At 48.8% G+C, this 24,820-nt stretch overlaps 1 protein-coding gene across 1 annotated transcript in view; it reads right to left on the bottom strand.

Moving 5' to 3' along the window:
• The window catches only part of Abcc4 (ATP binding cassette subfamily C member 4), a 216,248-nt gene that overhangs the window by 153,324 nt on the left and 38,104 nt on the right, over window positions 1-24,820 (bottom strand). Inside the window, exon 4 of the mRNA XM_052190656.1 lies at window positions 10,368-10,592. Coding sequence (XP_052046616.1) covers window positions 10,368-10,592 — 225 coding nt within the window. The remainder of the gene's footprint in view (window positions 1-10,367; window positions 10,593-24,820) is intronic.

Genomic DNA, 24,820 nt, shown 5'->3' with positions numbered 1-24,820 from the left:
AAAGGAGATAGCCACCCGCTACAAACGTTACACCCAGAAAGATGCCTTAAGAACTGGAACAGGGTAGAAATTCAACTCAGTCAGTCAAGCAACTTTACTATCAGAGATTTTTTTTAACATCAATTGCTGTGACTTCAGCATGCACACAGGTTAAAAAAAAAAAAGGCAGAGTTCTTCATGCTGTATTGTCTGTCCTTTCAAGGAGGCCATATCTGTCCCCACACGACCCTCAACTATTGTGCCTGTAGCCCTCTTCTACAACAGCGTATTCCAAACGTTCCCTGGGACACGACTTCAATATACGGATTTGCAAGGCCTTGCCTTGAACTAACAGAGGAGGCTGGAGAAGCCTGCTCGACCCCCACCCCGGGCAGGGGTTGGGCGGGGGTGGGGTACTAGCATGTTTTATGAAACACTGATGTGACCCAAGACAAAACCTATGGACCCTCTTCTGACACATGCGGTCACTCTGTCTGCCCAGCGAGGGAGGTAAGGACTATGACCAACAGGCCCCACCACCACACCCGGCACTGCACATACAGAGCTTCCAGCTCTGGAGCTCATAAACATCCAGGTTAACAACCCCCACCACACCAGCCCACTCCTCCTGCTCCACCATAAACGGCAACAGAGCAGAGCAGTTATGAGGCCAATGCTTGCAGAGAACAGAGAACTGGGAGCGTGCAGGACTGACTCCATGAAAAAGGAGCTCTGGTGTGTAGCATCCCACAATGCACAGGGCAGCGCCGCCTCAGCAAAGAACATTAATGACGTGCCTTAGAGGCTCACGGGTTGTCTCCAGAGAGTGGTACGTTTCTGATATTCTGCAAGCTGTGGATGTGGCCTCGCTCAAGGAACAAGGTCACAGGGAGAGGTCATGCAGGGGAGGCCTCTCGTCCCAGGACCCTGCTTCCCTGTCTGCTTCCTACCTAGCATCCGGTGCACAGCTCTGCGCTACCACACAACTTCATCACTAGGATGTTCACAGCAGCTGCAGAAACACCGAGACAGATGACTATGACCAAACTCATAAGCCAAAACAAATCCCCCACGCTTGAATCTGTTCCTAACAGACATTCAGCACAACATGACAAACCTTGCAGACAGAGCTGACATAAAGGAACCCTCCTGGAAAACAAACTAACCTTGTCCCAGAAAAACTAAGGCCAGGCCTCCAGAGACCCTCAAACACAGTGGCTGGAAAGTGGAGTCCTATCCAGTTACCGCTGGTGAAGGGTCACCATAGGATTTCCAACGCTCTGCCACACTGAAGTGCAGAATAGCGCTTACTGAGGTCCAAGTGCCCAGTCAGTGAGGGCAGTGCCCCATCCCTACGAAAGCCCAAAGCTCTTCAGAAGGAAAGGGTTACAAACACGGGAACCCCTTCTAAGTACTAGCTAACTTCAAGAACCTAAAATACTAAAAGAAAGAGCCACTAGCCAAATATTTTCTGATTTCTGTAAGTAAATACCAGAGCCCCCAAACCACAAGCAGGATCACGAGCAGTCTCTGAAAGAAAAACCAGCCAGAGAAAGACTTGCTAAGACCTCAGCTGGCACCGCTCGGAACACAGACTACAGAGACATGCTAAATGATTGGGCACAGTCGACAGACACCAGATGCCTCACTGTCAGCCACCAAGAAATAAAGACCAACCCCGGCTGGGCGGTGGTGGCGCATGTCTTTAATCCCAGCACTTGGGAGGTAGAGGCAGATGGATTTCTAAGTTCAAGGCCGGCCTGGTCTACTGAGTGAGTTCCAGGACAGCCAGGGCTACACAGAGAAACCCTGTCTCAAAAAACCAGAAAGACCAACCCCTGAGATTCTAAAGAAGAAACTAAAAACCAATGCCTGTGATTCTATAGAAGAAATATCTCAAAATCGCTCAGCAGTTTCTTTCGAAATGGAAGCATGCTCAGGGCAGGACCCTTCAATCCAACTCTGAAGTGTTAATCTAAATGAAATGATGTCTACTAACAGACTCATAAGACCATTAACAGGACCTTTAGTATTAACAGACTCATAACACCATTGTCACCACCTTTACTAACAGATTCAAAAGACCACTGATAGGACCTTTACCAACCAACTCATAAGACCATTCATCGACAGCGCCTTTACCAACCAACTCATAAGACCATTCATCGACAGCGCCTTTACTTACCAACTCATAAGACCACTGACGGGACCTTTACTTCTGGTAGCCAAAGCCAGGAAGGAAGCTGAGGTCCAGCAGCATAAGAGAGAATCCTACAATCAGGAAACTATCCACCACCCTGGACTGGTGTCTCACGCCTACAACCTTAGCTAGCGCTTGGCATTCTAAGATGAGAAGGTTCAGCTTGGGTTGGAGGCTAACACAGGTTACAAAGTGAGATCTTTTCTCACAAAATAAATCAAAAACAGTCAATCACCATACACAACGATTTGAAAAAGGAAAAAAACCTCAAAAGGGTTCTACAAAGAGGAGAGGTCAGAGGTCCACAGCATGGATCAACCACTCTGTCGCAGCAGAAGCGAAAGTCAATCAATGATGACAAATTTAATCAATGGTGATCTGGAGTGGGACAAGGAAGCAAGGCTGACAAGAAAGAGCAGAAAGGGACATTGCAAGCAAGAGAACTTTTCAAGGCCTCAATGACAAGAAGTACTGTTTATACATACGTCAAAACTCAGACACTAGAGATACACACATTCGACCCAAGTAACCCTTACTCTTGAGTTGACTCTAAAATAGTCAAGCAAAAGGGAACTTCATATGAAAACAGAAGACTCTCAACATTAAATGGTATTTCATATATTCAAAACATAGGAAAACTTCTTTTGGGAGGATATACTAACTTTTGGTTGAAATGTACGATTTTTATAGAAACCCTTGGCAGAGAGAGAGAGAGAGAGAGAGAGAGAGAGAGAGAGAGAGAGAGAGAGAAAATACTGGCATTTTCTTTGATGCTAGCAATTAGTAAACTCTTAATAGAGTCTACCTTCAGGGGTGTCGCAATTCATAGTGGTAACTAAGGGATCAGCTCCCAAGAAGTGGCTAAGTGCACTGTTATAGTCAACCATCGGATGATGAGCCCCAAACCCAAATGAAGATGAGTTTGGGTGTAAATACCTCAAAGCATGAGCCAGGGAGGGAACTTGGTGTCAGTGAAAGGCAGACCATGATAACAGGTGTCTTTTGCCCTGAGACTAGAATGCAATGCACAGGCACTCTCCCCTAACGGCCTGTCAGGAGCAGAGAGATGGCAGGGTGTATGTGAATAATATGTCAACACAGTGACAAACCTGCGGTCTGAATGCACAGTAATCTGGTAACTGTATAAAACGTGTGTGGATAGACAAACGTGGGAAGAGAACCTGTACAGATAATTAATTTTGAGATGACAGACTTGGGGGCATTTCTACACAAATTTCTGGGAGAATAGTAACAGGAAAATGGCAGGCTAAAGGAAATCCAAGGTTTCAACAATGACTGGCACATGTATGTTTTCCTGTGTACATATATGTGCACATGCATGTAGAGGGCAGAGGGCAGGCCAACATGGGATGTCCTCTCTTGTTCTGCCCAAGGTCTACGGCAACACTGGAGCTCGCTGATTCAACAAGCTCCAGGGACCGCCTGTCTCTGATCCTCCCAGCAGTGGGATCACACACCTAATGCCATGAAGCCACCGAGTATGGATGCCACTAGGGGCCCAAACTCAGGCGCTCATGATTGTGAATCAAAAATTTAACCAGCAGAGTCATCCTCCTAGTACTTCATGTAACTTATTATACATTTATTCCGCATGTCACTACACTGGGCGTTAGACGAAATGAAACTCTTTCTCACACAGTCACTCACAAGCTCCGCCTTGAAGGACATCAGGAGCCGTTCCTGAGAACTATTTGCCTCATCGAATGGGTAGCACAGTGAATGTGACTGCATTGATAAAGGCCTGTAAGAGACTCCGCTGCAACTCCTATTTGAATTCTGTTTGTCCCCAAGATCATTATCCTGGATTTCCTCACACAGCCAGAAAGCTACCAATAGATGAAGATGATTCTAATCATTCAGTCCCCTTCTCACAAGTCAATGACCGCCATTTTTTACCTAAAGGCACACCCTCCGCTCCACTCCGCTCCATACCTTACCTACCCCACCCCTACCTATCCACCACTCTCCTCACCAAACCCTGCCTATGACCGGGGTCTTCCATCAGAGCCTGATGTGATACTGGCCTTAAATTTCTTCTCCATCCTTCTGTTGCATGTAATTTTAAAAATCACGCTACCTCCTTTCCCAGGAGCTGCAACCCTGCCCATCTTCAGACCCCTCCCAGTTCCCTTTGGTTCCTCCCAGAGTCCCGGCAACAAGCCGCCATCAGGGACCTGGCTTCTCTCTCTACCCACCTTTGCTCCAAGGATGAGAAATACCCAGGCAGCCTTATTACTTTAAAACTTGCCAGCTAGTACAATTGCTGAGCACAGAATTTATTTAAAGCCCTAAATTTATCAGCTAGCCCGTATCAGCCGCCTCCACCGACCTCCTGGTTCCGCCAGTGTCACCCTTCTATCACAAAGTGTTCAAAATGTCCTACCTGGGTGCTGCCACCCACTGCCACCAACCATCAGGACGTTTCCGTAAGCAAGTCTACCCCTTGTATGCCGCTTTGCGCCTTGCCAACGTCTACCCAATTATGTGTCTTCGAACCTCCCAGGACTGAGTGCCAATAAGAGAAATAACAGGGATGTGGGAGCAGTCGCTGCATGTCAGAGTCCACCCTAACTGCCCTCCACAGACAGACCCTTCATGAGTCCTTGTGAGGCAGGAACTAATGACTTCGAGCAGTTTCCCTGAGGAAAAGAACTAGAATGAGATCGCCAATCAGAGCTTCAGACATGCTTCAAGAACCCCGCACAGAGCCTGGCAACCACATGGTTACTCTGCATCAAGTGCTATTTTATCCTGGGGACAAGACACCCATGAAGCAAGTCTATTTTGTGCAATTTTAAAGATTGGGAAACTGAGGCTGTGAGGAACTAATGCACTTCCCTATCTAAAATTTTACAGCTTGAAAAAGCGGGAAAAAAAAAGAGAGAGAGACTGAAATTCAGGTCTAATAACCTTGGCATCCCAGGTTTACAATGTCCACCGCCTGATGTGCCTCTGTGCCTCTTATCAGGACCTAGCTGCCTGACTCAACTCCTAGGTGCTCCTCCACGGGAGAAGCAGCCCATCTAAGACTCTCCATCCAGGCTGATAGAACAGCACGACTGAGTTATGAGCCCACCATTGGCACTGTCCCTCACTGCTGAGGAGGCTGAACCTGTATACCACAGGCTACACCACGAGCTAAGTTAAGATGAATGTATAAGGCTGATTAGCATTATCTGGGAGACATTAAACAGTCACCCTAAATAATATCTGCAGGGAGAAGCCAGAATTGGCGTGGGGTTAAAGATTCACACACACACACACACAATCAAACAGCACAATTTAGGACACTGATCTACACACAGCATTCCCTCACAGGTGACCTCGCACAGGTCCGATTACCAGCTGGCAGGAGGCAGCTGCCATGCACGTCAATCACAGACACAGCAGCAGTAATGTCCCTTAGAGAAAAGGTCTCCTCGTCTTTCTGGCTTATGTCTCTAACCACAGAAATTAAAACGGTCCCCTTAGCATTCTCTTAGAAGATTGATAGGATTAAACATGTCCTCCCCGAAAAAAAAAATCACTCAGGCCAGATGCATGCTCACATTAGAAACGAAATAATAAAAGATTTAGAAGAACAATGTCAAACTCCCACGACAGTGTACATAGCACTGCTAGTCCATTCTAACTGTCAAATGTTAAAATAATAACACGAGGACAGAAAGTCCTGCCAAAGTGTCAGTTACTATAAACACCACATGGTTTCACGTTGACAACAGCCTCAGGGTCCCCCTAAACAGCTTCAGAAAAAGAGGCTAGCTACAGACCCACAGACATAATATCAGATCAAGCCGCCTAATGTCCCTCGCTTTGGGAAGGCCAAAGTATTTGAGGATTGGGCATTCCATACTGTCCCGTCTAAATACAAGGCAGTATTGTCTACTCTGAACTAAAACTAGTTCAAAATAAAAACAAAATCCAATTTGATCTGAGAATCATGGATCTGACGTCATAGACAGCCAAACTTTACACCAATCTCCTTTCCCCAATCTCCGGGGGAGGCCCAGGACTTAAGTTGTCAATCAACTGAGCACAAGCACAGTTAAATATATCCTGGGAAGGCAGAGATATGACCACAGCCAAAGTGTGTGCAGAGCCAGCTCACCTCAGAAATCAGTCCTCACAGGGAACTGCTGTGGCTCCTCGGGGACACACAATCAGGAGGTCCCCCGCTGACTAAATCAGCGATCTGAGGGGAGAAAGATCTGAGGGGAGAAACGCTCTGAGCCTTGCATATTCCATAATGAAAAGCGTAATAGTAAGACCTCTTTGATGTTGAGACTATTATCCTGTGTGTATGCAGTGTACACTTAAGCCCTTTGCTAAGTGAAATTCTGTGGAGACCGGAGCCAAGGTCTGAGAAAAGGAGAGACCCAGACCCAGGAGGCCCTGGGATGGAGGGTCTCAGCGTCTTCAACTCGTTCTCACCTTGACTAGGTCTGCCATCTTTGTCCAACTTGGCTTTCTCTCACGATGACCCTATGCGACCTGAAGCTGCAAAAGTCCCTTCCTTCTGCATGTCAGTCAACTAGTAAAGAAAGGACACCAGTCTCCTCATAGGGGTAATAGCGATTCTCCCAGGAGTGGGGCAGGCAACTCAGGGTAACTTTCCAAAATGAGTGAATGTGAGATTACAGTACTAGTGTGACTTTATTAACGCTGTGAAAGTAAATACATGACCAGTCCTCCCTCTCTCTCTCTCTCTCTCTCTCTCTCTCTGTGTGTGTGTGTGTGTGTGTGTGTGTGTGTGTATGTGTATGTGTATGTGTGTGTGTGTGTTGCACATGCATGTACACAGGGAGACTAGACACTAGGTTTTTTATGAATTCTTCTTTACCTAATTTACTAAGGCATGGTCTCTCAGTGTCATGGTTTATATATACTCAGCCCAGGGAGAGGCACTATTAGGAGCTGTGGCCCTGATGAAATAGGTGTGTCACTGTGGGTGTGGGCTTTAAGACCCTCATCCTAGCTGCCTGGAAGCCAGTACTCTACTAGCAGCCTTCAGATGGAGATGTAGAACCCTCAGCTTCTCCTGCACCATGCCTGTCTGGATGCTGCCTTGATGATAATGGAGCATCCAGGCAGGGGGACGATCTAAATTCTGGTCTTTATGCTTGTAGGTGAAGCCGGTTCTCGTTATCCACCAAGTCATCTCTCCAGATCCACACACCATTTTATATAAGATCCATCCCACAAGGTCATTCAGCAACACACACCACCGTGATGGTATTAACGGTCACTCCATTTATACCAATTTATATCGATTTCTCCTTGGATCATGACTGGGCTCTGAAGCCTCGCGTGAGCTACAAGCACATGCAGAAGGGCCTTCCAGACACACACCCAGGCTCGCTTCGGCCCCACAGACACAGTCCTCCCGACACAGTCCTCCCGAGATGAAGAGGCTTGTGCCTCACCTCGGCATGTTTCCTATACAAGGCAGGCAAGAGGAAATTCATCTTTCCCACGTTTCTAGGGTTTCGGGCTAAGTCTCTGACCACCCCTCTGAACCTGTAAGCCAGCCCCAATTAAATGTTGTCCTTGTAAGAGTTGCCTTGGTCATGGTGTCTGCTCACAGCAGTAAAACCCTAACTGAGACACTCAGTAAACCCAAAGGTTCCCAATTCAACCTGTCTAACCAGGTAAGTTGCTCAGAGGGTTCCCTGTCTACCTCCTAAATGTTAAGGTTACAGAGGGGCCAAGCTGCCATGCCCCTGGCTTTTATATGGAGCCCGGGGGACGATCTAAATTCTGGTCTTTATGTTTGTAGGTGAAGCCGGTTCTCGTTATCCACCAAGTCATCTCTCCAGATCCACACACCATTTTATATAAGATCCATCCCACAAGGTCATTCAGCAACACACACCACCGTGATGGTATTAACGGTCACTCCATTTATACCAATTTATATCGATTTCTCCTTGGATCATGACTGGGCTCTGAAGCCTCGCGTGAGCTACAAGCACATGCAGAAGGGCCTTCCAGACACACACCCAGGCTCGCTTCGGCCCCACAGACACAGTCCTCCCGACACAGTCCTCCCGAGATGAAGAGGCTTGTGCCTCACCTCGGCATGCTTCCTATACAAGGCAGGCAAGAGGAAATTCATCTTTCCCACGTTTCTAGGGTTTCGGGCTAAGTCTCTGACCACAGCAACTCTGGAGTTCATAAAGAGATTTTCCTGGGACAACCACACTGACAAATGAATACCTTTGGGAGCCGTTACTTACAGTCAGGTGAACAAATCTGCCAAGGTAGATCAGATTTCCCAGAGGCCAGCCCCAAAGTGTTGACAGAGGAACTAAGAAGAAAAACAGGTGGACTCACTGGCACAGGAGCCCTGACTGCCAGAGCGGACACCCCACACCTCACTGTGTAATTACAGTGTGGAATGAAAATTCCTAAGTACGTGGGGGGCTAATCGGCATCTAAGAAGATTAAAACCCTGATAATTTATAGAGAAACGTCAACATTTTCCTGCATGGTACAGAGTAAACTTCAGACGTGGTGGTGGTGGTAGTGAAGGCCCCCTGGTGAAGACCTAAGCCACCCTTACCAGCTCCATGTCACGGATCAAGAAAACACTGCCTTTGCTAGAGCCTAAAATAGATGCTCAGGTGCTGGGCCTCCATGAGCCGCATCACTCCAAGATAAAAAAGGCCGCTCAAAGGGAAAGGCGTCGGGGATACTTCATACTTGCCGAGAAAGTCTGTGGGTGCTCTAGATACACACAGAGGCGGACAAACCATGGTGTGTTATCCAAGTGTCATCTCAACTAAATAAAATCAGCAAAGCGGCTCAGCAATTGTGACCACTTGCTGCTCTAGCAGAAGATCTGGGTGTTCGGGCAAAAAGTACCAAGTGTGTGTGTGTGTGTGTGTGTGTGTGTGTGTGTACACATGGAGGGAAAGCACATAAAATAAAATCAATATTTTTTAAAATAAGTAAAAACGGGTAGAGTGCCGGCGTACCACAGCCTTGACACTTCCTATGAGGCCCACACATCCTTCTGATGGTGGAGGACAGAGGGTGATGGGCGGCTTCCTATTGTCATCCTTTGCAGCTCTGCTGATCAGCATAAACCAGGAGTGATGTGGCAGCCCCAGCACAAAGCATATCACACCAGGCCCTAACGTTACCTCAGTAGGAGAAAGACACAGACAGTTTAAGAATCAGAACAAGGTACATGGAAACTTTTCTCCAAAACTACTTTTTTTTAATTTAATGTACATTGGTGTTTTGTCTGTATGTCTGTCTGTGTGAAGGTGAGTCCCACTGGAACAGGAGTTACAGACAGTTGTGATCTGCCATGTGGTTGCTAGGAATTGAACCCGGGACCTCTGGACAAGCAGCCAATACTCTTAACCACTGAGCCATTTCTTCTTCCCCCCAAAACTACTTTTCTAAGTTTGAAATACATATGCTAAACCAAGCCATATAGCTATAATATGCCTGGTACTTATATATTTCCTTGAAAACCTTAGGTTTAACATAAGCATTTCACAACTACACACACGCACATATTCACACAGAGAAAGGCGGGACATGCAGACAGAAAAAGACACAGGTGGGCACACAGGTATAGGCCCCCCGCGCCCGCCTACACATCTGGAGGCATGTGAAAGATAAAAGTCCAGAATTTCCTTTCTCAGAGACAGTGTGTTCTCCTAGGTTTAGTTCTGAAGACCCGGCTTCCCCCAAGGTCACTGCTTGAAACAACATTGATGCTGTAAAGACTTTAGTGAACAGCACAGGGCTTTTCGAAGGAAAAGCTATGAGATTTAGCTGTGAAAAAAATCAATTCTACATTTATTTTTTTAACCTAGATTTCACCAAAAATCCAACAGACTGCCTGTGCACCGGTAAGCAACTACAGTCTGATAGGGAGAAGAGACGTCCATGTGGGAAAGTTTGCAGAATAAATAATGACAACAATAAATTCTAAAGCTCAAGCCAAACAGCAAGCATCGCAAGTGTGGTTCAAATAGTTTGTCTCTATGACCAGGTTCTGTCAGGTAATGTGAGGGAGCCTCGAACTTGTAATCTTCCCGTTTCTGGTCCCTTGGCACTGAGAGTGCAGGCCTGGGCCACAACACCCAGTTCATTACGTGACTAGCAAACGTCCAGGTGAAGGACGTGTCCGACAAGCTGGGTGTCTTACCTTGCGGTAAATCATGTGGCACATGGCGACCCGCAGCCTCATCCCTGTGCACTGCACATGGTAGAAGTACAAGTGATGGAGGATGGCCAGGATGAGCGTGCACACGGACAGCACCGCCGCGTAGCCATAAGCCGTGTGCAGAGCCACCGAGTCGTCGGGGTCATACTTCTCAAAATAATCAATAATTTTCCCTAAAAATATAGGCTGAACTACTCGGGTGCTCTCCTAGAAGAAAAAACAAATAGCATCCATTAGAACTATAAACCACACCAACGTTCCTCGGTAAGAGCTTCGCATCTGTATGTCACTTGCCCCTCGCAAGCAAGGGGAGCGAAACTGCATTCAACAAGAAGTGAGCATTCTAGCCTGCCTGAACTCAAAATCACGGGCTCACAGACTTCAGCGCTCTGTGATTGGTCCGTGTAGGATGCTCAAGGCACAAAGCATCAGCTCACTGTGATTGGACCATGTGGATGCTCAACACAGGCTCAAAGACCGCAGTGTACTATGATTGGTCCGTGTAGGATGCTCAAGGCACAAAGCATCATCAGCTCACTGTGATTGGACCGTGTGGATGCTCAACAAGGCTCAAAGACAGCAGTGCACTGTGATTGGTCCGTGTAGGATGCTCAAGGCGCAAAGCATCATCAGCTCTCTGTGATTGGACCGTGTGGATGCTCAACACAGGCTCAAAGACCGCAGTGCACTATGATTGGTTCAGGCACATGTTCAACACAAGTTAGAATCAACTTTAAAACACAACTGGTAGACTGCCAAAATAAAACAAACAAACAAACAAAATCCTGTCAGGAAGTGAATAAAGGTGGGAGTGGAGGGTAAATAGCCAAATAGGAAAAGGGCTTAAATGCAGACGTGCCAGCTCTTGCCCCACCCCTCCGCCCCATCCCTGTTTCCATAGACCTCTCCATGTTCCACCCAGCCTACCAGGAAGTGCCACCACTACCATCACCACCAACACCACCTCCTCCTCCTCCTCCTCCTCCTCCTCCTCCTCCTCCTCCTCCTCCTCCTCCTCCTCCTCCTGCTCCTCCTCCTCCTGCTCCTCCTTCTCCTCTTCCTCCTCCTCCTCTTCCCCCCCTCCTCCTCTTCCTCCTCCTCCTCCTCGCCATCAGCTAAAGTATCTGCACAACCCAAGTCAAAACAGAGACCCTTCTCAGCCCAGGCTCTGCATGTCAGTGCACGGCAGACCTTCTGCTGAGTGTGTTAAAAGGCACAAGGCTTGCAAGGTCCCCGGGGAGACGTACGGCCTGGCTCCGTGCCCTAGGCACTGAGGTGTGTGCCCAGTGTACCGCCTTCACTGGGGCAGCCTGGAGTCAAAACTTAAACATGTCATAGATAGCTGGATAAAAGATATCAGCATGGGTGGTATTCTACCAGCCTTATAGCACTAGGGGCTGATTATAAATCAATATTAATAACCATCTATTCTCTGGGCTTAGCGACAGCTCAGCAAAGGCCATTTTCTGGCCAGCATGGAGGAGTCTGAGCCCTCAGGACCCAACAGGTTGAGTTTCCTGACTCACAGGCCGCTCACACTCCTTAACCCACTTCCCCCATGAAAGAAAACCAAACACTCACTGCAAATACAAGTCACCAAAAGTAAACACGCAGACCACACCATTTCCTCCTCCTCAAGGACAAAGAGCCAGGCTTGGAAACCTTTCAAACACTTAACTCTGAACTCCTTTTCCTTTCAGGCAACATAGACATGCAAACAGCCGGCAAGTTTGCTTTTGATGGCCATTTTCTACGCATACGGAGTGAGGAGCCTGACCCATACCCAGCATGGAAAGAGAAGAGGAGGAACAGAAACAGAAAGTTAGCAGGTCATCCCACTGGTCCCCAGTCAGGACGGTTAACAGGAGATGCCTCAGCCCCACACCAAATATCACGATCTGTATATACATGTGCGTGAGCACCTGTACACACACACACACATACACACCACACACACACCACACACACACACATACCACATACATACACACAACACACACTCCACACATCACACACACACACACACATACCAAACACACACACCACACATGCCACACACCACACATATGCACAACAAACACACACACACTCACGTACACACACACACAGCCTTCCAGAAGTCACAAAAGTTCTATGAGTCATATGGAAAGACATTCTACTCAATGGAAGAGTTACAGTGAAGGTCACAAAGTCATCAGACCCAAGGGACTCAGGCTCTTTGTCACATCTGTCACTAAATCAGGACACAAAGAGAATTAACCCAAGAGTGCCTGACACCGTGATCACACTGGCTGGATAGTCACACTAAGACACTACCCTGCAAGTCAAGGAGGCCCTGCTGTTCACACGGAACCCTAGGCCTAGGCTAAGCCTGGGCAGCTTAGGCTAACAGCACACTAACCTGGGCCTGCCAACCACACTAGCCTGGACCCTCCATCAGGAGCCCAGGGGAAACTCCTTCCACATTTGCTGAGACTCCAAATGCAGCCATGGAGTTGCTGTCTGCTGCACAATTCTCCTGACTGGGTAAGACTCATGGACCATTAGAGTGTCAGAGAAAACAACAGAAGGCTTGGTAAATACAGGAAAAGAGGTAGCCACTGAGAGACAGGTCTTCATGGTAGAATTGTTTGTGTGTCCCAGCTGGGTGGTGCCTTCTAACAATTCCCTTATGTCTATAGGCTCTTAAGAGTGGGTTTTGGCCAATGCTTACACTCCTCCAAAGAGCCTGCCCTCTCTAACCCCAACCCTCACCAGGAAGAAACTAGGAAGCAACTACAAAACACTGCTGGTGGGATTTCAAGATGGTACAACCACTTTGGAAATCAGTCTGGCAGTTCCTCAGAAATCTGGGCATGACACTTCCGGAGGACCCTGCTATACCACTCCTGGCATATACCCAGAGAATTCCCTGGCAAGCAATAAGGACACATGCTCCACTATGTTCATAGCAGCCCTGTTTGTAATAGCCAGAAGCTAGAAAGAACCCAGGTATCCCTCAACAGATGAATGGATACAAAAAATGTGGTATATATACACAATGGAGTACTATTCAGCCATCAGAAACAATGAATTCATGAAATTCTTAGACAAATGGATGGAGTTGGAGAACATCATACTAAGTGAGGTAACCTAGTCTCAAAAGATCAATCATGGTATGCACTCACTAATAAGTGGATATTAGCCTAGAAATGTGGAATACCCAAGACATAATCCACATATTAATTTATGTCCACGAGGAACGGAGGAGTGGCCCCTGGTTCTGGAAAGACTCAGTGTAGCAGTATAGGGCAAAACCAGAACAGGGAAGTGGGAAGGGGTGGATGGGGGAATAGGGGGAGGGCTTATGGGACTTTCGGGGAGTGGGGAGCCAGAAAAGGGGAAATCATTGAAATGTAAATAAAAAATATATTGAATAAATAAAAAAAAAAAGAAAAGAAAAGAAAGTGTTTATCACTTAACAGAATTAAGCATACTGGAACCTGGAGAGGGGACAGTGAAACTGTAGCTGGGCTGACATAAGCCCTTAACCCCAGAACATGGAGGTGGAGGCAGGAAGGTAAGAGATTGGAGCTAGCCTGAACTACAGTGGAGGTGGAGGCAGGAAGGTAAGAGATTGGAGCTAGCCTGAACTACACAGAGAAGGCTATCTCAAAGAAAGTCCTGCCTTCATCTTAAAATCCATTCTGCACCCTACCAACCAAGCTTCCTGCCCTTTGTCACCACCAAGACTCTCAACTGAATTCTCGTGGAAGTGTTAGGAGTCCAAGATGGCCCCTCGAGGCCCCGGGTCCACACTGGTCCTCACTGTCCACACTGTCATCTACAAAATTTGGTTAGAAACATACAGTCCTGTCTCCCCGTCCTCCCATCCCATTTATAAAGAAAAAATTTCATATATAGAAAAAAAATGAACGTTTTCACTAAGTTTACAATTTTGTGTTGGGACACAGGCATGGCTATTCAGAGCCACATGTGGTGCAAGGCCTGGGTTTGGACACTGCTGGGCCAGCCTCTGAGCCCTTGAAGGAAGCTGTTTCTCAGTGGAGCATCTGGTTGTCAGCCTGAACACATCACTTGGCACCTGGGCATACCACTCTGCTTTACAGGGTAACTTACTCTACAGGGTTTGACATAGTCCCCCGGGGCCTGGGGCCTCTTTCATGTTCCCTTAGGAGCTTCTGCCTGTCCAATTTCACAGTCCCTGATCTTTGTCATTAAAAGGTAAATAAAGGCGCTGTCAGAGAAAACCACTCCCGAACACAGAAAACAAGGAGCCTGTGGGAGAAAAGAGTGGGCGGTAGACTTTAGAATGGAGGGAAGAGGAAACAAAGGGTAAGTGGAAGATCAGAGACAGTGAGGGGTACAGTGGATCTGGGGAACGAGCGTGCCTTGGAGGTGCACGGTTGATTCACTGTGAGACCGCAAAGCAGGTGTGAGCATCCGTGGATGCGCATAAACCGCTAATCACAGATTCAGACAGCAGTGTGTGTGTAGCCTGAGCTCCTGCCATAGGAGCTCATGAAGGCAGAGACCAGTCACAGGCAAGCATCACTATGGTCCGGTCCACCCCACCACGCCATGCCACGCCACGCCACACCCCACCACGCCTCTGTGGCCAAGATGGAAGGGATGGATGTGGGAGATGCTGTGTGGAAATTGTAAGACCACAGTTAGTTTCAACGAGAAATGCTTCCATGTGGCACGCACACGGGAACCCAGCCATCTCAAAGCCACAGAATGAAAGCACCGCAGCTCGGCCCAGCAGGGGAAAAGTCCGTGTCCAGGAAGCACTGTGCTCGTTAAAGGAAAGGATGATTCATAACTGGGTGTTCAAGTGCCCTCTCACCACCTGCTCACTGGGTAAGAGCGCTTGCCCTGCAAGCATGGTGACCTGAGCTTGATCCCTGGAACCCATGGGGGAAGGAGCAAACTGACTCTCTCACCTGCGCACACACACACGCGCACACACACACGGCCATAACTACAATATGATCGCCTCTCAAAGGGGAGTAGGGATGCAGCATAGAAGACAAGAACAGCAGCCTTCTTCTCGTCTGGACCGTCATTCTTTAATACTATAACTGCTAAGTTATTGTTTATTCCTCAGGCTTCTGACTACATTGACAGTTATCTCCTTACCTAAACTCTGTTTCCATTAAATTCTTCATATTTCCTCTTCTTGCTCTGTCACTGTCTCAACCTTCAATTCTATTCCTTCTGATCCACAAAGGCTCATCTTAAAAACTGTTCATGTGGTTAACTCATGTTGTTATCTCTTTAATAAACTTGTTAGCTACAGGAAACCTACCCAGATCTACTGCTCAGGGACCAAGAAGGCTCCATCCAGATAAGTACATCTGCCCAGGTTCCCACTTTACCTTTCCAAAGGGTGGGATTCCTCTGGGTTTCAATTGTACATCTTAAAAAAAAAATTTCCTTTCTCCCAAATGTACTTAGTCTTATTCCCTAACTATACTAATGTGTTCCAACATCTTGTTAAGTCCAGGCCCTTGCCATATCCAGGACAGCTCCAGAGAAGCAACCTTCAGATGCTCCAATCTCCTCTCAGCTTCTCCAGACGCAGACAGCTTCTACTGGACCTGTTCTCCTGACCTATCCTCAAATGGCTCTACAAACTCTGGACAGCAAGAAAGCAGCCAGTCCTCCTGAAACTGGACAATCACCCCCCATACCCCTTTCTCTAGGTTCCCCAGAGACACGCCGCCCCAATGTCAGCATGAAGCAGCCAGATCTCAACAACGACCCTATTCCTGCTTCGCCATATTCGCCGTCATTTCTTTTCTTTTTTTCTTTTTCTTTTATTAATTAATCAAATATTGGGGTATGTTGATGTTCTGTCTAAGCTCCACCCCACACCTACCTGGCAATGGCCAGGTATGCCCCGCCCCAGAGATCTGGCCCACTATAAGAGGGGCTACTTGCTCCTCCTCTCCCTCTTTGCTCTCTGCTCTCCCACATTGTCTCACCTCTCTGCCCCTTGGGCTCTTCCCCCCTCCATGTGGTCATGGCCGGCCTCCACTCCACTTCTTTCTCTCTCTCTCTCTCTCTCTCTCTCTCTCTCTCTCTCTCTCTCTCTCTCTCTCTCTGCCTCTCTCTACCACTAACTCCCATCCCCTACTCTGAATAAACTCTATTCTATACTATGCCTGTGTGTGTGTGTGTGGTCCCTCAGGGGCAGAGGTGCCCAGGCAAGGGCCCGCCTGGACACCTTCCCCCATGCCACCTAGCCACACTCCCCTAACCCCCTATACTCTCCCCTTTTAAGCCCCTTCACCAACAAAAAGCTCATCAGCCTCGGTGGAGAATGTTAAAGAGCCACTCGCAGTTTGAAAACTAGTCTCAGGAGAAAAGAAGTAAGAAATTCCCTTGCTTTTTCTATACATGTTGTACCCCAGGCTGTTCAGGGCAGACATGCCAATTATGAAAATATTTAGACTAATAAGCCAGGTGGGAAAATAATTGACACGTCACCATGAGGCAGCCAGGCCCCCTTATCATGAACATCTCCTAGTAACACACAAATGAAACCAGCAAGCACATGATAGGTCCCTTGTAATGATGATAGCTCATGTTAAGTCCCTCACAGTGATGGTAGCACACACAGTAGGTCCCTTGTAGTGATGGTAGCACACACAGTAGGCCCCTTATAGTGATGGTAGCACACACAATAGGTCCCTTGCAGTGATGGTAGCACACACAGTAGGTCCCTTGCAGTGATGGTAGCACACAGTAGGTCCCTTGCAGTGATGGTAGCACACAGTAGGTCCCTTGCAGTAATGGTAGCACACAGTAGGTCCCTTGCAGTGGTGATAGCGCACCCTAGGTCCCTTGCAGTAATGGTACACAGCATTGGAGATTAAGTCATACTGCAGGGTAGGGAGGAGTCGCTTCACTTCTTATCGACAACTCCTGGTACAGGGAACATGTTCAATGGCTCGGGCGGGCAACACCACTGGGCCAACCCAGGCTATGGGAACTCTGCAAAGCAGGCAACTCAGTGTTCTCAATTCCAAAACAGCAATACAGTAAAAGCAACTGTAGAGTGAAGGGCAGACAGGAAGTTGGAAAGATCCAAAGCCAGCTTTGTAAACAAGATGCATCTCACTGGACCAGTCCATAGCCTAGGAAAAACGGTGTTTGAGAATTGGGCTGGCAGCTAAGAGAGCATAAGGTTGTGCTGAGGCCTCAACTCAAGCTCCAGCACCCACGTCGGGAGATTCACGGCCATCTGCACCTCTCCACGCCCTCTTCTGACACTGTACACAGGTGGACACACTCCCACACTCATGCATGTACCTACAAACACAGTCACAAGAAAAGAGGCGTCGAATGAATGAATGACTGACTGAATGTCGGGGACAGTGGTGCCTGCCCTGGTAATCCCAGCTATCTAAGATGCTGAGAGGCAGGGAGGACACGTGAGCCCCAAAGTCCTAGTTGGCCGCATAGTGGTATTTAAAAGAATCAATAAAATGTAGGTCAAAACCCTACGAGAGGGAAATGAGCCGTGGCTGACGGCATGGACACTTGAGCTAATGTGTCTGCGGAACAACTGTGCTGTGATTGTGCAGGGAAAGCACAGCTGTTAAAGGTACAAACTGAACTGTTCTTAGATAGAGGACCTGATATGTGGGAATAGCTTCAAAACGAAAGGGCTAAGGACCCTGGGTGACTGAAGTCTCAACGGTGAGCTGATGCCGGGCTTAGAGACAAACGGGGCTTCTGACTAAACAGGATCTATTGGTGTGGTTTTGGGATGTTCTTAAGTCTAAGCAAGAAAATGTCCCCTGACCCTTGGCCCTGACAGCAAGCAGTTGAGCAAGAAATAAAACAGTGAAGACAAGCAAGTTCCCCTCCTCTCGCCGTCCCTCTGAGGAGTGTGCGCAGGAGACTAAAACCCCTTCTCAGCCCACCATCTGCAGCTGAGGTCATCTGTCTACCTCGGAAGGGCCCCAGAGATGTGAGCTGTGACTGCGTTCATCAGATTACAGGGGAGGCTGCTTCAGTGCCGGGGGGGGGGGGGGGGGGGGGGACCTGACTCACTCAAAGCCATGGGTTCAATCCTCTGCACATGTTCAAAAATTGATCTGAATCCAAAGGCTGGAGGAAACACTGTGATTAGTGGCCAAGACATCAGCGTTCCCAAATGGCTCTCAAATCCCACAGTCACAGCAGAACACAAGTCTTGACCAGAGATGCTTCTGAAAGCGGGAGTTTCCACTTTCAGAAACTGATTGGAGAACCCCATCTGAGGATAGTGTCTTAACGGCTGCTCTCGGTTTCCTAACATCATGAATACAATCTTTCTCCAGTGAAGCAATTGATCCTCTGACTTTTTAAAGAAAGTATTTAAAAGCACTTTCTCTTGGTTCTCACTTAGAGTCATCACTGTCAACATTACTAAGCTAGTGCTAGCGACCCGCAGGGCACACAAAACGGACCACAGCTGCTGCAAGGCTTGTTCTGCCTCTCCTGCCTGGGCCATTCCGCCCTTGGTCTCAGTCACTGGCATCCTAGGTTGAGCTGAAAGCTAGAGCCACCTAGGAAAAAGACCAGGGAGTGCATACCTGGACATATCTCAGGAATCAACCCCAAGCAAAGGCACAGATGGAACTGACTGCTGACCTCTGACCTTGGATCTGAGCCCCACGGTAGGATGGCAGCCTCCAGGCCCCCCTATAGCCTCCACACAGACAAGTGACAATCAAAGTAAATGCATTAACCACGCTAGAAACAGTCTCCAACTCCATTTCCAGAAGAGCCAATGCCCTCTTTGGCTTCGGTGGATACTACATACATACATACATACATACATACATACATACATACATACATAAATACATACATACAACAGGTAAAACACTCATACAAATATAGGGAAACTAAACCTTAAAAGGAGAAGTCAGGCAGTGGCCAACCCTCAGAGGACAGAGGCAGGAGATCTCTGAGTTCAAGGACAGCATGTTCTAAAGAATGGGTTCCAGGACAGCCAGAGGTACATAGAGAGAGGTACATAGAGACACACTGTCTTAAAAAAATTTAAAAAAAATACAATACAAAACAAAACAAAAAACCAAAAGTCTTAGCCAAAGGCCAACCTCACCGATGTGGCTGGCAGACTATAGACTATTGACCAGGAGACTTAACCAAGCCCTGCCGTGCCGTGCCGTGCCGTGCCGTGCCTCTGACAGGCTCCACAAGCAGGAGAGCCCACTGAGGAGGCCCCCACCTCACTCTCCCACAGGCAAAAAAACCCCTCAGAACTCAAAATCCAGGCCTGAGATGACATGAGGGGCAGGCTATGCAGACTCTCCCCAGAATGCTCTCTTTACAGCAAGGCTCCAGATGGAGAGTCATCAGTGTCCCCAGGTCATTTCCCAGGAGGGGCACACAAGGGACAGACATGCTGGGAACTCATGGTGTGCTCTGAGTTGGCTTTCTCTGTCCTGCAGAGGTGTGTTCAGGGTCACTATCATACCTGTTTCTCAACAATCTTCAGTCTCACAGAACAAGGTGGAGCACTACCTAGAAATCACAAGCAGTCTTCTGCACTAGCGCCACAGTCTCTTCTCGGGCAGTGCTCTGTTAGCACCTAGGGAAGGCCAAGCTGGGATGGGTAGGTCACACACAGCCTTGTTGTCTTCCTAGAGGAGTTCCCTGTGCTTTTGAGGCACCAAAGAAACAAGATGCCACACTGAGTTCATCCTTCCACTATCTGAAACTCAAAGTCCAATGAACACGGAACCAAGATCACTAAATGAGTGATCGCCTTGTTAAACTAATGCTTATCCCATCTGGCTCACAAAACCTGCAGCAGCTAATAGTGACTGACAACCAGACGGGATACAAAATTACTTACCCAGCAGACAAACTTCTGGGCAAGCCTGTGAGGGATTTTAGACTTGGTCAGCTGTGGCGGGAAGACAAAATGAGCAGAGTGCTAAGTTCGTTCATTACCCTGCTTCCTGACTATGATGCAGTATGACCAACTGTCTGTCCCCTGTTTCTGGCCAACACCCTCACCCACTGTGATAAGCTATGTGTTCCCTCAAACTGTGAGCGGCAGTACCAAGCCAGAGGAAGCACTTCTGCTTTGTGTTGCTTGTATCAGGAGTGGGAGCACAGCCGTATAAAGAAAGGAACATGGATAGCATGTAGAAAACCTTAAGCATCATCTGAAGGTGATATCTTAGAGACAGGCTTCACTCTGTAGCCCAGGCTGGCCTTGAACTCTCTCTTCCTCTTGTTCAACCTCCCAGCTAATTGGGTAACGGGCATCTGCTACCACACCCACCCACCCATCCATCAGGATGTGGATTTTCAAACATAGCTGGATCCCTACTAGCTACCCCGTATAAAATTATTTCTGGCTTCTCCAAATCAGCCGCGTCAATAGGCCAGTCAGTCCATGAAAATGAAAGTATTTGTATTGGACTGCACACTTCCTTTTGCTGGCAGGGGGTAGGAAAAAAAAGGTTTTTCTATCAGAACAGAGGTGACTCTCGGCTCCCCAGAAGGTCTGCTAGTCGTCATGGTAGAGACACAATGTCACTGTAACCTCCGGCACTGGTCACTATGTCCTTCAAGGGAATCAAGCATCCATGTCCAATATTAGACAAACCAACAAAGAGATGATCTAAACGCAGTGCAAGGGAAGAGGTCTGACAGGGAGAGCCTGGCCACACCAGCTCCAGTGCTGCACTACCAAACTGGTCACCCTAACCCCAGTGCCGACCCAGCAAATAGGACAGCGTGTCAGATGCAGCTGATCCAGGTCCCAGCAAACAGTGCGTGCTCTGTGACCCTGGGCTCAATAAAATCAGAGCTGTCAGCCTCTGCCCAGGGCAGCAGGACGTCCTAATCCCATTGTCATCCCAGAGCACACCAGTCGCTGAGTGCAGAAACAGAGGGTGCTGAACAGGTGGTGGAGACAAGCACAGGTGGTGGTGGGTGTCCAGCCAGGCACACGGCAACACTCTGACTCACCAGGGACAGCCACTTTCCTGTACTGCATCTGACTTTGTGACCCCAGGAGACACTGTAACCCGGACTGTATCCTAACTGACACACATGTGCCGCCACCGCTGCCACCGCAGCCCTGGGCCACCTGGGTACCATTATCCCTGGGTTTAAGGTCAAGCAGCAGCCACATGGGATGCTAAGGGCAAAGTTTGTGACCTTAGACTAGCCCCAGTCTAGAAGGCTTGTTCCTGAAACAGAAACTCAGCTCTGTCATTTGTTTCTGGATTGGCCCGGGGCACGAGACACTGACAGCCCGTAGTCAGGAGCTGACTGATAAGAAGAATACCTCCCACCTCATCAAATTTCCAAAAGGAATGAAAGTAGCATCAAGTATAAATGACACACATGTGGTTCCTGATAGGTAGCATTTATTCAACAACATTCTATTATTAGTAAACTAGGACGCACTGAATGTGGGTCCTAGTAATGCTGCCATCACCACTACTACCACTGCGAGAAATTACTCCATTGCCACCGTTGAGTGGTGCTTGTCCTCGTCAGGGATAAAAACCAAAAGCAACTTGGGGAGGAAAGGGTTTGTGTAGCTCACACTGCCATACCCGTACTCTGTCGGAGAAGTCAGGGAAGGAACTCAACCAGGGAAGGAACGAGAGGCGGGGCTGATGGAGGCGTAGAAAGGTGCTCCTCGCTGGCTGGCTTGGCCGATTCCTCCATCTGCTTACAGAACTCAGGGCTATGGGCCCAGGCATGGCAGCCCTCACAAGGCCCTGGGCCCTCCCGCATTAACCAATAACTAAGAAAATGCCCTATGGGCGGAACTTACGAGGAATCCTTAATTGAGGGTCCCTCCTTTCAGAAGATGCTAGTGTGCCAAGTTACCATAAACTATCCAGCACAGAGGAGTACTGAGTACTACAGCTAGTAACACCAAGGAGTACTGCAGCGTCAGAGCGTGAACACTTCTGATGCTGCGGATAGGTAATGTCACTGCTCCGGCCCGGCTGCAACTCCTGAGGAGAACCTCCGCTGTGCTGTCGCAAGCTTTCCTGTCTTCCTACCCTTCCCGGCTCCAACAGCGATCACCACAGGACAAAGCTGGCATCCCTTCAGCAGCGGTGATGTCCGCTGTTGCCCAGCTGCTGCCTACTAAGCAGGACCCACACTCACTGTGAAAGGTCAGCTGGGTAACATCTGGGGCTCGGGACACCGCGGACAATCACAAGCTAGGGCAGACCCAGACTCCGGGTGCTTCCAGGGCACCCTGCTTCCAGGATGTAAGGCATCTGGTTACAGAGGTACAAACTACAGCACAAAGGAACAGAGGCTCCAAGAGATGGCACACCTACGTGAAGCCACCCTGAGGCTCCTGGTTCCTGTGCTGCTTACAAGACATCTGCTTTGTGCCTGAGCACATATTGAGAATCCAGAACTTCCTGGAGGAATTCTACTCGCCATGGTTGCAAAATGCATTTGGCCAGGAAACTCCGCACATGCGGCTGGGACAGCGGCTTACCATGTTATTAATTTTAAACTCAGACTTTCCGCAGCCATGAAAAAAATACCATCCCTGTGACACTCAAACACAAGTAAAACAAAAGGAAAGCTCGGCAGAGGAGACTCTTCTCCTACCCTCAGGGTACCCCCACTTGCAGGGCACCCCCACTTGCAGGGCACCCCCACTTGCAGGGCACCCCCACTTGCAGGGCACCCCCACTTGCAGGGCACCCCCACTTGCAGGGCACCCCCACTTGCAGGGCCAGGAGATGGTGGGATGGGGATGGGGACGGCCCCGGAGCAAGAGTGGGGTTGAGGTGTGTCCAAACCCCTAAATCTTATCCTGAAATTAGCAGGTGTAGGATCTCCACCCCCACCAGGGCCTGTATGCCCCAGTGCATATAGTCCTGTACCCTATCTGAGGAGGTCATGTGGCCTAAAAACTTGTTTCCCCTTATAAGGTCATGTCAGCAGCACCTGGAATTCTTTCTTATGCAAATGAGGTATCCCCAGCATCTGCAAGCCCCGGGTAACGATGTCCACTCATCTCATCTGGATGGCCCCTACTCACCCCACAAAGGTTTAAATAGGCCCTTGTCCACATCCATCCGTCCCCACTACCCCATCCCCACCCCACCCCACCCCACCCGGGCCAGTCAGCTGAGCCAGTTCTCCAAAGCTGTTCCACAGTGTGTGTTCTTTGCCAGTGTACTGCCCACCAAGATCCTGCCTGCACCCACCTGCCTGGCTAACCTTCCCTCGCTCTAGCCCAGCCTGGTGCACTGTGGGCCTCACTACCCTGAGGGAAAAGAGGACACAGGGCAGCACCCAACGGTCTGCATCACAAGGCTGCCTTTCTCCAAGCTACAAACAGCCCCCAAGCCGTGGGCACCGCCCCCTCAACAAGAGCACTCAGTCTGGAACAAGGGCAGTGGCACCTCTGTAACCTCAGGGTCAATCTCTGGAACCAAGTGCCTCGTTACCTTTCTCCAAGCCCGCTCTCCTGATTGGATGGTCACTCGCCTCGCCCCATCAAAGGCACCCGGGACAACCTTCATCTCACGGCACCTAAGGCTACCCTGCCACAGATAGGACATCCAACCACCTGTGAGACTCTTAAGCCTGTTGTAGGGTACCAGGGATGGCACGGTGATTAAGAGTGCTTGCTGCATTTCTGAGTTCGAGGCCAGCCTGGTCTGCAGAGTGACTTTCAGGACAGCCAGGCAACACAGAGAAACCCTGTCTCAAAAAAAAAAAAAAAAAAAAAAAAAAAAAAAAAAAAACAAAAACAAAAACAAAAAAAACAAAAAAAAGGAGTGCTTGCTGCTCTCCCAGAGATCCTAGCATCCCTGTCAGGAAGTCCATACCCGCCTTGTGACTCCAGGTCTAAGCACACATATAGGTAAATGAAAATGCAAATAACATCTTTCTCTTAAAGACACCCCCAGAAGGACAAGCCACACAGTCAGGCATTCAGGCTCCCCCCTGGCAGGCCACTGACCAGCACGGGCACTGCCCCCTGTTCAGCCGAGTAGCTGTCTTGACAGACAACCCTGAAAGGGCTCATGGCTTTCCGCCTTTGGTTCACCAGTGAATGTAGCTCGCTCAAGTCCACACTACCAGGACTCAACGTTAGACCAGCAATCTACTCCCCAAGAACGAGAGCCCAGGATGAAGGTAGAGGAGGTCACTACAGTTTAAGCAGATTCAGCTCTCGGTGCCCAGCCATCGGCAGGAGGGTGAGGGACTCCTGGGCTCCAGTGAGCTCTGGCCTCTGGGTCACCACGGCAAGCCCGGGCACACAGCACCAGGTCGTGCTTACCTGGGAAGGAAAGTGTTGGCAATACCCTCCCAGGAAGGCATTTATCAGATCTGGCACGGTGAAGTTAACAATTACTTGTTGGGCACTGGTTATTCTGGGCTCTGATCCAAAT

This window comes from Apodemus sylvaticus, chromosome 8 (assembly GCF_947179515.1).
Source record: "Apodemus sylvaticus chromosome 8, mApoSyl1.1, whole genome shotgun sequence".
NCBI classification, from domain to species: Eukaryota; Metazoa; Chordata; class Mammalia; order Rodentia; family Muridae; genus Apodemus; species Apodemus sylvaticus.
This window is presented reverse-complemented; position numbering and strand designations above follow the sequence as displayed.